This window comes from Podarcis raffonei, chromosome 7, assembly GCF_027172205.1.
Source record: "Podarcis raffonei isolate rPodRaf1 chromosome 7, rPodRaf1.pri, whole genome shotgun sequence".
Classification (NCBI taxonomy): domain Eukaryota; kingdom Metazoa; phylum Chordata; class Lepidosauria; order Squamata; family Lacertidae; genus Podarcis; species Podarcis raffonei.
In genome coordinates this window covers 87589308-87601222 of record NC_070608.1, presented here as the reverse complement: position 1 = coordinate 87601222, position 11915 = coordinate 87589308, and the positions used below count along the sequence as shown (strand labels likewise).

At 54.4% G+C, this 11915-nt stretch overlaps 1 protein-coding gene across 1 annotated transcript; it reads left to right on the top strand.

The window, feature by feature from the left end:
* The first annotated feature begins 1090 nt into the window (after positions 1–1090).
* On the top strand, positions 1091–11564 carry LOC128418043 (protocadherin-10-like). The gene is made up of 4 exons (XM_053397429.1): positions 1091–4566; positions 8922–8974; positions 9084–9172; positions 9521–11564. The coding sequence occupies exons 1-4, from the start codon at positions 1942–1944 to the stop codon at positions 9778–9780; spliced, it is 3027 nt and encodes a 1008-aa protein (XP_053253404.1). The 5' UTR covers positions 1091–1941; the 3' UTR covers positions 9781–11564.
* The last annotated feature ends 351 nt before the right edge of the window (positions 11565–11915 follow it).

Here is an 11915-nt window from a genome sequence, read left to right as displayed (position 1 = left end):
AGGGCTCAGTCTCCTCTGAAATCTGCGCCTCTTCCAAATCCCTTAAGTAGATTGTTATCAGATTATCCTTCCCTCGCCCCGCCGCCTTTAATCAAGCCGAGCTCGGGGAGGTTTTGCTCGGAGCTTCCGCAACACCCCCTGGCTAAGGAACGTCGGGAGAAGCCTGTGGCCGTCCTCATCTGCCTGAACTGGGACTAGTGGATCCCAGTCCTGCCCGGAGGAGACCCGAGATGCTCGGTTGGAGATGCTGCTGGAGAAACCTCGCGTTTAGCGCGGGACAGAGAACCTGATGGAGGAGACTCAGTGCGGGTGGCCCTCGGAGAAGCCAGGCCACCAGAAAACCAATCAAACACCAATCAAATGGGACGATGGAAGCGAAGTGGAGCGACGCCTGGACCCTCGACGGGTTTCTTGCCCTGCGACATAAGTCCCATTTAGGTCGTCGGGACTTTATTTGCAAACGTGTTGGAATTGGGCCTGAAAAGACCATTCGTTTTGATACAGAGAGGAAGGTGAGGCAAGAGCTGCCATCGCTCCTTCCTTGTCACGCGGGAGACCACAATTCGGCTGAAGTTCTGTCGCACGGTGCGAACCCGTTGAGCCCCGCTGCCTTCCGAGGGGCGTAAATCCGCAGGAACGACGCCTCGTGGTTAGGCTGCGGACAGAAGTCTTATCTCTGCACGCCGCGTAATTGTACCTACATCAGGGAAACAACCGGGAGGCAAAAAGCAGGAGGAGGAGGACGACTCCCCCACCTGCCGCGCAAACCGGAGCAGAATCAGTCGACACGCAGAGCTGGTCCTGAGCAGCGGACTGCAGTCAATTTATTTCAGCCTCCCACCTGCGCCTGTGGCTGGCGTGTCAGCCTGCCTGGGCCACTCTGCTGCGGAAAGGTTAATGTAAAACCTGTAGCGCAGCCACACGGTGGAGCCTCCTTCCTCCAGGCGCTTTTCGCTGTTTCTGCTCTCGCCGTCGGAGTCGGCGGCATTAGAGGCACTTGGGAACTCCGGCGGCCCGAGAGCGAGGAGGAGGCGTGTTGGCGGGCGGGGGGGTGGGGGGGTGGGGAGGGCGGGCGCTTTCTCCATGACTCTGCGCTGATAGAATCAGCATTGATCCGGCAGTCTGGGATGTAATCCTCTTCTCTGGTAATTAAAAAACAAACAAAAACAAAGCAGCATTACAAGGAAAACGGTGTGCAGGAAAATGTAATCAATTCTGCAGAAGCTTAACCATCTGTTAAAGGTTAAATCCATGCGTGGAGTCTGATGTCAGGATAGGGAGGATTTGGCTTTCGATGTGTTTGAGGGCTCTTTAATCTACCCCGGAGATGCTGCTGTAGCAAACAGGGGCGGGAAGAGAGGGGATTCCTGCCATCCCCCAGTGGAATGAACTTTCTTTCTCTGGGAAGAGATCGAAGCCGAGACACCCGGAGAGAGCAGGGTCCTCCCCTCCAGCGAGAGCGAGAGAGACCAGCTTCGGCGCCAACTAGGGTTGCTGCTCTTCAGGATCCACAAATTCTCCGCCACAGCCAATTTGTTTCATCGGGGACTTCTAAGCTATCCTCGCTTTGCTGATAATACACCGCGCCACGCTGGGAAGGTACCTGACCTTTTCCCGCATGGAAATGATTGCAGCCTCCTGGGTATAAGAATTAAAACACACACACACTCTCTCTCTCCCCTCCCCACGTCGCTTCCGCCGGCTACGAAAGGGTTAACCATTCCGCCCGTCCTCGTCGCCGCCGCTCGGGCTCGAGCTCGACGGCGCTGTCCACCAATGCGGTGCTGAAATGGCAGGCGGGTCCTCCCTTGCCGGCTCCCCCTGCCAGCCGAAAGTAGTTGGAAGTCCAAGTCCATTGATGATGAAGACGCACAAGGGCGGGAGCGGAGGCTGCAGCTGCGGCGGCGCCAGTGCTCTGCCGCGTCCGCGCTGAGCCCACCGATGCCTTCTCCCGATGGAGGCGGCGGGACTCCCCGCTGGGTGAGGGGTTCAGGGGGGCCCCGGCTCGGCCCGAGGCTGGCAGGCTGCGCCGGGAGTTGCGCGAGGCTGGAGCTGTTGCTCCTGCTAACTTCTTGCTTGGCTCTGGCTCTGGCTCCGGCGCCAGCAGCGAGCCAGCTGCACTACTCGGTGCCCGAGGAACTGGAGCACGGAGCCTTCGTGGCCAACATCGCCGAGGATCTGGGGCTGGATGTGTCTAAGCTGTCGGCCAGGCGGTTTCGCATTGTGTCCCGGGCGGGCAGCAAGCAGCACTTGGAGGTGAACCTGGAGAACGGGATCCTCTTTGTCAACGAGAAGATCGACCGCGAGGAGGTGTGCGAGGCCAGCGGGGCCTGCCTCCTGCACCTGCAGCTGGTTATCGAGAGCCCGCTGGAGCTGTACCGCGTCGAGGTGGAGGTGCTGGACATCAACGACAACGCGCCCAGCTTCCCCTGGCAAGAGTATGTGCTGGAGGTGACGGAGTCGGCGCTGCCCGGCGCCCGCTTCCCCCTGGAGAGCGCGCAGGACCCGGACGTGGGCACCAACTCCCTGCGCACTTACCGGCTCAGCCCCAACGGTTTCTTCTCGCTGGAGGTGCAGACCCGCAGCGATGGCAGCAAGTTCGCCGAGCTGGTGCTGGAGAGAAGCCTGGATCGCGAGCAGCAGCGCAGCCACCGGGTCTTGCTGACAGCTTTGGATGGCGGCATCCCCGAGCGCTCCGGCACGGCTCGGGTCGTGGTCACGGTGCTGGACGCCAACGACAACGTGCCCGTCTTCGATCAATCCTCCTACACGGTGAGTCTCCCGGAAGACGCGCCCAAGGGGACTCTGGTCATCAGGCTGAACGCCACCGACTTGGACGAGGGCACCAACGGCGAGGTGGAGTACTCGTTCAGCGGGCACGCTCCGCCGAGGGTCCGAGAGCTCTTCAGCGTGGAGCCCCGCAGCGGGCAGGTGCGCCTGAAGGGTCAGCTGGACTATGAGCGAGCCAACCTGCACGAGCTCTACGTGCAGGCCAAGGACCGCGGCCCCTCCGCCGTCGCGGTCCATTGCCGGGTCTTGGTGCATCTCGTGGATGTCAATGACAACGCGCCGGAGGTGACCCTCACCTCGGTCTCCACGCCCGTCCTGGAGGACGCGCCTCCTGGCACCGTCATCGCCGTGATCAGCGTGCTGGACAGAGACTCCGGGGACAACGGCAAGGTGAGCTGCGAGATCCCGCCGGACGTGCCCTTCCAGCTGCAGTCCTCCTTCCACAACTACTACACCCTGGTGACCACCGACCCCCTGGACCGCGAGGCTGTGCCTGAGTACAACATCAGCATCACGGCTCGAGATCGGGGCAGCCCAGCGCTGGCCACCAGGAAGACGCTGACCGTCCATGTGTCGGACATCAACGACAACGCGCCGCGCTTCCTGCAGCCCTCCTACAGCGTCTACGTGATGGAGAACAACGCGCCCGGGGCGTCCATTTGCTCGGTCAGCGCCCTGGACCCGGACTGCAAGCAGAACTCCTACCTGTCCTACTCCATCGCCGACGGGCAGATCCAGGGCATGCCCGTGGCCACCTACGTCTCCATCAACTCGGACAGCGGGCACATGTACGCGCTGCGCTCGCTGGACTACGAGCAGATCCGCAACTTCCAGATCCAAGTGCTGGCCCAGGACGCCGGCTTCCCCCCGCTCAGCAGCAATGTCACCGTCCACGTCTTCGTGCTGGACCAGAACGACAACGCGCCGGTCATCGTGGCGCCCGTGCCCCGCAACGGCTCGCTGGCCGTGGAGGTGGTGCCCCGCTCGGCAGACCCGGGCTACCTGGTGGGGAAGGTCTCCGCCGTCGACGCGGACGCCGGCCAGAACTCGCGGCTCTCCTACCAGATTGTGCAGGCGACGGACAGCAGCCTCTTCAGCGTGGCCTTGTACACCGGCGAGATCCGCACCATCCGCGCCTTCCTGGAGAAGGACGCGCCCAGGCACCGCCTTCTGGTGCAGGTGCGCGACAACGGGCAGCCGCCGCTCTCGGCCTCGGTGTCGCTGCTCCTCTCCGTGGTGGACAGCGTGCCCGAGGTGCTGTCGGACTTCAGCGAGTTCCCGCTGGGGCCCGAGTCCGCCTCTTCTACGCTCACCCTCTACCTGATCGTGTCCCTGGGCTCCGTCTCCTTCACCTTCCTGGTAGCCATCGTCATCCTCACGGCCGTCAAGTGCCACAAGGACCGGCTCACCCTCCAGGACTACGGCTGCTCGCTCCCGCCTTGCGGAGGTGGCGGAGGCGGCGGCAGCTGCTGCTCCTGCGACCCCTCGGGGCCCCCGACGGACATCTTCAAGAACTCCAACCACATCCACAACTCCCAGGTCCCCTCGGGCAACAAAGGGGCCACCAACTGCGGGGAGGGCGCGGCCGTGGGGGGCCCTCCTGGCTATTGCTACAAGGTCTGCCTCACCCCGGAGTCGGCCAAGAGCGACTTCATGTTCCTGAAGCCCTACAGCCCGGCCGCTCCCAGGAACAACGAGAAAGTCCCGGACAACTTGCCACCAGCTCAGGGAAAGACGCCCCGCTTGGCAAATAATTCTCTGCAGCCCTCCAGCCAGGTAACCTCTGGGGAGGGAGGGGGAAGCTGTGCCAAAAAGTGTCTGGAAAGTCCCTCGAAAATGATTAGGCAACTCTACGCCCCCCCCCCGCCGTCGCCCGCCCCAGTCTTCAAAAAAATAAATCCGCGCAGGGCGAAATCTTTTCATTCCTGAGCAACTTTTTAAAGATAATTACCCGGCCCTTTGATCAAGTGGCAGCGTCGACATTAGTAACCATCAGACAGCAAAAAATTCTCCACCAGGCTTCTTGCCGTTTTAGTTAATTATTTTGAAAACGTCAGGCTCGTTTTAAATTAGTGGGACGAGCGGAAAGCGCTCAGAAGTGATACTCGAGCGCCCATTAAGGCTGAGACGAGGAGCGCGCCGAGGAATCTGGGACCGGCTCTGTCGAAGGAGATGACAGCTCCCCTCGCCTGACGGCCCCGCGGCTCGTCTCGCTGCTGCTGCCTGCCTGTCTCTGCCCCCCCTCTCTCCCTGGCTGCCTCCCACTCGAGGTCTTTCTCCCTGCCCGCTGGAAAGGCGCGAGGTTGGCGTGGGGGTCCCTGGCTCACCGCAAAGGCAAGGGGTCAACCGCCTTCACACCCTCCCTCTGGCTGAGAGGAGAGAACCAGGTGGAGGCGAGCAACCAGCCTCCACTCACTTACTTGGGGGGAAGTCACACTGAATTCCCTGGGGTTTTCTTCGGAAGAAGCGTGCACAAGCTCTCCCCTCCCTCCCTCCCTCTCTTTCTTACGCACCCACGCACGACACACACATCACATTCCATATCAGAGAAGAGAAGCGCTGCGGAGACGGGCCCAGGACATCGCAGTGATTGAACAGTGGTCATGTTGCAAATGCACCGCGCCTACAACTCCCCATAAGGGGCTCTAGCTTATTCTTTCTTCTGCCAGGGGAGCAATCCACCAGGAGGCTTTCCTGCTCAAGCCTCCTTGAAATAAATGACCAGGTCCCATTCTTTTCAATGGGTGTGAGCAGGAGAATCTCCCCGTGCGTGGTGCCCCAGAATGAGCGCCCCTCGCTCGATCCCTGTGGGGAAAGGAAGGGGTTAAGGCGGCACTCTGCTGCTGCTGCTGCTGCAGAAGCAGCGTTGGGCTTGACAGATCTTTCTGCCTGGGAAGGACCAGCCCTGCCGGGTGCTGTGTTTGGCTCCTTCAGAGGCGCCTCCTTACCTTTGCCACAATCCCATTTGCTGAGGACCCCTCCGCCCTCCTGGCACCTCTTGAAATTGATGCTGAGCTCCTGCCGGTGGCAGGCGAGCGGAGGGAGGTGGAGGCGCTTTGTGGGGGGAGACGAACGCCTTGCTGTTTCAAAGCGCGGATCACTGGGCTGGTGTAAAAAAGAACAGAATAGGCTGGCTGCTGCGGGGAGGTGGGGGGGGGGAGAAAAAACCCTTGACAGATAGAAAGAGATTTTTATGTCAACATTTGTTAAGCATATAAATGAATAACGTCTAATTTTTCCCGATGAAATACTATTTCAATAACGCGATTACCCAGGATGGACGAGGATGAAAAGCATAATCCACTTACAAACATTTGAAAACCACTTTTAACCATACAGCCCTTTTTAAACGAGCACAAGTCATTCTGCAGACAGGTCGTCTTCCTTTTTCACATTTTCGCTTGGATCGTTGGACACAGTTGTCTAATATGTTAATGCGATTTTCCTCTAGTCAGTTACAAACTCCCCCTAGTGACTTGATGTACGGAGCTGATTTCCACACCTCTCCGCCTCGGGCGGACCAAGGAGAGAGCAGCAAGGCCACAAGAGCTACCTCGCTACGGGGAGGGAGGCGGCTGGCGCTGCGGGGGCGGGGGAGGGTGATAAACCTCTGGCCGGAAGGATCTGACAGCAAGACAGAGACAGACAGAGAGACAAGCAGGCCGTGGTCTCTCAGAAGAGATGCCATGAAAACGTATTGGGAGCATCTCCGGGGATATTTAGGGCATGAAGGATTGCATTCATCCATTCATTCCTCTTGAGTTAAAGGTTGGCATTTTACAGAGGAGGAAGAGGCCCACGCAGCAGGATCTCCCAGCAAGAGGCCTGAGGAACTTGCCCTTCCCCGTTTCCCAACCTGCTGACTCCCTTGCAGGGCACATGAGTAGCGCAGGTGGGCGAGAAGCGCCCTCGAGGCCGGGCCTTTGCGCTTCGGAGAGGGCAGGCGATCTCGGAAGGTTCCGAGGCCGGGTCACCATTCTCCAAAGCTCCCTCGCTGAAAAGAGGCGACAGGGCTGAATCCCCCCGCAGGACTCATTTCAAGGAGGGAGGACCATGGAGCTTGGCCCCCGAAGTCGCCCCTGCCTGCCTCGCCCTCCCCTCCCCGCTCTTTCCCAAACCGGGCGCCTCCTGGTTCGTCTCCTCCCGGGGCGCAGTGCCCCTGACCCGCTTGGCGAGGCCTCTCCATCCATCCAGGGTGGCACGTTGGCAGGCAGGGAGCGAGGGAGGCTTCCTCCTCCCGCACCCAGTACGTGACCCCCATGCTAACGAGGCAGGCATATTAAGTCAAAGCGCATAACAATAGGACAATAATTGGGGATTTTCAAAGTAAGCCGAAGCGAGCGGCGCTTCCATTTCACAATCCAGCGAGTCTGACACCGAGATTAAAAAAACCCACTTCGGCAAAAGCCAAGTCGGAGCGCGCCCGAGAAAACGCAGAATAGCAATGAGGGGGCCTCTTGGGAAGGAGCGCGGGGCTCTCTGGCTCGGGGGGGGCCCGTCGCCCCGCTGTGATGGGAAGGAGCGCAGCCCCGGCGGAGGGGCTCTAAGCGGCGCCTCCCGGAAAGGGTCTTCCGCAAGTGATCTCAGGCACGGCAGAAACGCCAAAGAAGAGGCGCGCGCGGGGGGGGGGGCAGAGACGCGGCTTCCCTTCCTTTCCCTTCGGGCGAGAAAAGACCCCCCTCGATCAAATCTTTCTGATAAGCAGCGGCTGATTGAGAGGAGTCCAAGGAAGTCAGGTTCTGCTATGTGATATTCAAGCTGAGGGCCCCATTTTAAAAAATCTCTGCGTTTGAAAACAGGAAAGAAGTACCCAAAGGAGCACTTTCTCAGAAAGTAGCTTTCACTTGTAGGCCGGCTGGTCCTTCCATGCAAGCACATCGCTTGATTCCTTGACTTTGCATTACTTAACACTTGAAGGATCGCAGCCGAGTTTGCTGAACAGACACCGTGGTGTCCGTGGTCCTGTAAGGTGTTACAAAAGTCCTTTCTGTGGCTCAGGGATGAGTCAGGTTCTCACATACAGCAAATCATTTCTTCCTGCTGCAGACAAGAGGGAATGAATTTGCATGCAGGTACCAACCTAGCAGTTCGAAAGCACGTCAAAGTGCAAGTAGATAAATAGGTAAATGGCGTTTCCGTGCGCTGCTCTGGTTCGCCAGAAGCGGCTTAGTCATGCTGGCCACATGACCTGGAAGCTGTATGCCGACTCCCTTGGCCAATAAAGCAAGATGAGTGCTGCAACCCCAGAGTTGGCCATGACTGGACCTAATGGTCAGGGGTCCCTTTGCCTTTACCTTAACAACCCAGGGCCTTGTACAACTTTGTAGAATTCCCTGACTGGGACTCACGGAAATCAGGCCCCTGCTTCCAAACCAGGTGCTGTCTGGTTCAGGGGCCCTGAAAATGACAGTGCCTTTTGGAGGAGCAGAGGGCAGCCCAGCCTCCTTCCTTTCTGCCCAAGGGACACTTCCCTCCTGCCACACCATATAGCCTGACATGCCCCCTGCTGCTCCTTGACCGCCATTCTCTTTCTTCCAGTTATCCTCTTAGTCCCAAGCATCCTTCTGCAACTCTCTGCTCCCTGCCCCGAACCCCCCATTCCCACACGCCACTGACTACCCACAAAATTGTCACACCTGACCAAGCGAGTTTCCGAATCCTGCCAGCCCAAGCACAAAGATGTTCACATCTCCTCCACTGATGGCTCCAACATGGTTGCTACCACTGCCACCACCTGCCAATGCAGGCAAATATCAAAGTTCTTGCTTTTCTCTGTACAATGCTTTATCTGTTCTGTTCTTCTCATAGCCCCACTGCATTATTTTAGAGAGAATTATGCAGGATTAGCCATGTGTATGGGAAGTAGCTGCCATTATGAATTTGCATCTTTGCTCTATTAAAGTCATGGCTTCTTGGTGCTGAAAGTAGTTAAATAATTTGCCTGAAGTGTATACGGAAGACCCTGAGGGGGCCTAATTAGGCCTCTGTGCCTTATGTTTTATGACCCTGCTGTAAAACACTGCTAGCTGCTATGCCTATTGAAAACACAAAAGGCTGGCAGAACAACATCCATTGGTCAAGTGTAATGAAGGCAGATATTCTACTCAACATCTGCTTTTTCTCATTTGCAGGTGAAACAACCCAATACAGACTGGTTGCCATCTAAGCAATCAACATTGAAGAGGTACTGGGATTGGTCTGGGTCATTTAGTCATAAAGCAATGGCTATGGAGCATGTTAGGTCTTCTTACCCTAATCTTGGATAACTCTGTTTATTTGCTCCTCTTTTTTAGTTCACAGAGCCTAGAGGATGTAGGGGGAGTTCGTCGAGGAATCCAGAAGGAGCATGACAGGTTGCGCACTTTGGTCACTCCAGTCTCTGGTGAGTTTTGATCCTTGGATTCCCAGAATAGTAAATTAAGAGCTGTTGGTAGACGTCCATCAAATGTTTAACTCCCATACTCCTTTGGAGTGCTCAATTCTTGCCATATTTACATTTCTTTTGCTTTACTAGTTGAAGTAAGCTATGGTATGTAGATTTGTAGGGGTGGGTGGTTCAGTCCCAGCCCTTCAAGATTTTATTTTGCTGACTTAGACACTTCACATGGAAGCTCAGATATGCTATTGGGAACTGGATGGAGCATATCTCATGAATGGGACTATGTTTGATGTGCTGTGATCCCCCTGAGACTTTCTTTCTGTCAATAGATAACATCTTCCCTTTTCACAGAGCTCCAGAAAGCACCTGGTGCCTCAAACAGCATCTGGACACCTCGGTATGCTCCTGTGTACTCACAGCACATGTCTCCTCTGGATTACCAACACAACGTCTATATTCCGGGGACCCCTACTATGCCTGCCAATAAGGATGGGCCTCTGTTTCTGGATCAGGAAGCCAAAAACAGCTTCTCTACTTTTGGAAAGAGGAAGAAAATGACCACATATTGTGATATACATGACAACATGGTTATTAACAATAACTTGAAATAATGCTTGCTCTTGGTCAGTAGTGGGCGCAGAAGAGGACAGGGTGCTGTCCGTGGTGCTGGTGAAGCAAGGCTGAGATTTCTGGACTTTGTCACCTGCACTGTTCTGCCTGGTACAAGTGGCTGAGAAGTCTTCTGTGCAAGCTGCCTTCCCTGAAAGCTTGATGATCTGTGAAAGACTGTGATGCTATGTCACCAACAGCAGTTGTAATTTGTGATTAAACTGAAATAAGTGCCACTGGACAGCAAGTGGTTAGTAGCTTTTGACATGAGAGAATCAATGAAAAGGAAACTAAAAGAATGTAGATTCTTCCTGTTTCATTTGTCAGGTCTGGTGAGGGCTCTAAGCAGGAAACACCACATGGTACTTTGATGTTAAGTGAAAAACTTGTCTTCTATTGTAGAACAGGAATGTCTCAGGCGGTGGCAGGGGGAAGGGTATAGAGCAGGGATGGGACACCTGCCGCCCTCCAGATGTTGTTGGATTGCAACTACCATAATCCCTGGCCATTGGCCATGCTACCTGAGGTTAATGGAGACCAACAACATTGCTGGAGGGCACAGGTCTCCTCCTCCTGCTTTAGAGAATGTGTGTCTACAAAGCAGCCATGCCCCGCACACTTCAACAGGTCTTTGTGCAAGAGCTCCATTTTGTAAAATGTGTAGTTTTCTTCTTCTTGGTATGTGTGAATATATCAGGTGCACTTTTGTGTGTTTCTCATCCTGTTAGCACATCAAAATAGCTGCAATGGAAAATCACAGAAACCCAAGAAAATGCTTGAGTTTAAAGTAATAGGGATTTATGCTCTCATCCAGAAGGAGGTTTTACTGCTCTAGAAAGTGTGAATAATTTCTTATTGGGAATGGGGGTAATGCCCAGCATGCAAAAACCAATCCAGCTGCAGTGTTTAATATTTCACCTAAGGATAACAAAATTAAGTGGTTTATTTTTTTGATCACACTCACTAGGATGTAAAGCAAAGCATGGAAGTCTTTTCAATTGACATTAACCTTGTGGTTGGAAAGAAGGGGGTTCTAAAAAGGTTTTGTTTTGTTTAGAACGAAGCTCACACATGACTGAGGTTTGGAACAGAGATGAAGCAAGAATCTTACTACTTTTATCTCCCTGCCCTGCAACTATCTTTCTTATTTCATTATGGGGGCTTTGGTAGGGGAAATAAGACACAAACTGGACAGCCAAGAGATTTGAGGGTCCAGCTCACTGGTTGGAGGTAGGAGTGCATTTGCTTAAGGAGGGACCGTATTATCTTGTGAGTTTAATTCCCATGAACTGTCAAAAAGAACAGTGATCTGGGGAATCAGGGCAGTGTATACTTAATTGTGCACACAGACAATCCAAATTCTGCACTAAGGAAAGTGTGATCTGCACAAATTATGCACATTTTCATAATTTTTTTTAAATATTGTAGTGTTTACAGTTCTGCATACTATATTCTGGTCTTGCTTGTCACAGGGAGGGCAGGACTGTGCAGGGCGCTGAAGCCCTCATCCCAGCTGCTGGAATTCTTCTCCAGCCACCCCTCTGGCTTCTGATATTTCAACTGGCATTTCACATTTTCAACCATATCTTCATAATCATAAGGGCTGAAAACTTGCCTTTTCAAAAAAAGAAAGCCAAGCACCTCAGGAAGCCAAATTCTGCACCCAGTACTGCATTTAGCATTTCTCCCAAGCTGCCCCAGGATGTCACACACATTTCCCACACACTTTTGAGTGTATCTTCAAAGCCATAAAGACTGGATCTTTTTTTAAATAATAAAAGTAAAATAAAGGTGATTATTTCAGGATACCAAATTCTGTATCCAGTAATACATTCCATGCTTTATTCCTGAGCTCTTGTGAAAACCAGGCATACACAGAGCTCTGCTAACACAATTTTTTTAATGGGGCAAAGCTGGATAGGAAATTCTGCAGCCCCTAAAGGGGCATCCTTGAAACTCCTAGCAGAATGGATGCATTTGTTCTCCCGCAAGGACCTTGCAATCTACCAGGCTTAGGGGGGAAGGCTATGTTATCTTCCTTTCTGCTAGCAACTTATGTGGATGGATGTCAGTGCAATATCTGTGGGAGGAGGCAATTATGAATTTTCAAAGATGGCCAAGCTTTTACTGCTCTGCT

Excerpts from the sequence above, each read along its gene's own strand:
- LOC128418043 (XM_053397429.1), top strand. The coding sequence starts at position 1,942 with ATGCCTTCTCCCGATGGAGGCGGCGGGACTCCCCGCTGGGTGAGGGGT. Across the intron at positions 8,975-9,083 it reads AAGCAATCAACATTGAAGAG|TTCACAGAGCCTAGAGGATG; the intron begins GTACTGGGATTG and ends CCTCTTTTTTAG. Across the intron at positions 9,173-9,520 it reads TTTGGTCACTCCAGTCTCTG|AGCTCCAGAAAGCACCTGGT; the intron begins GTGAGTTTTGAT and ends CCCTTTTCACAG.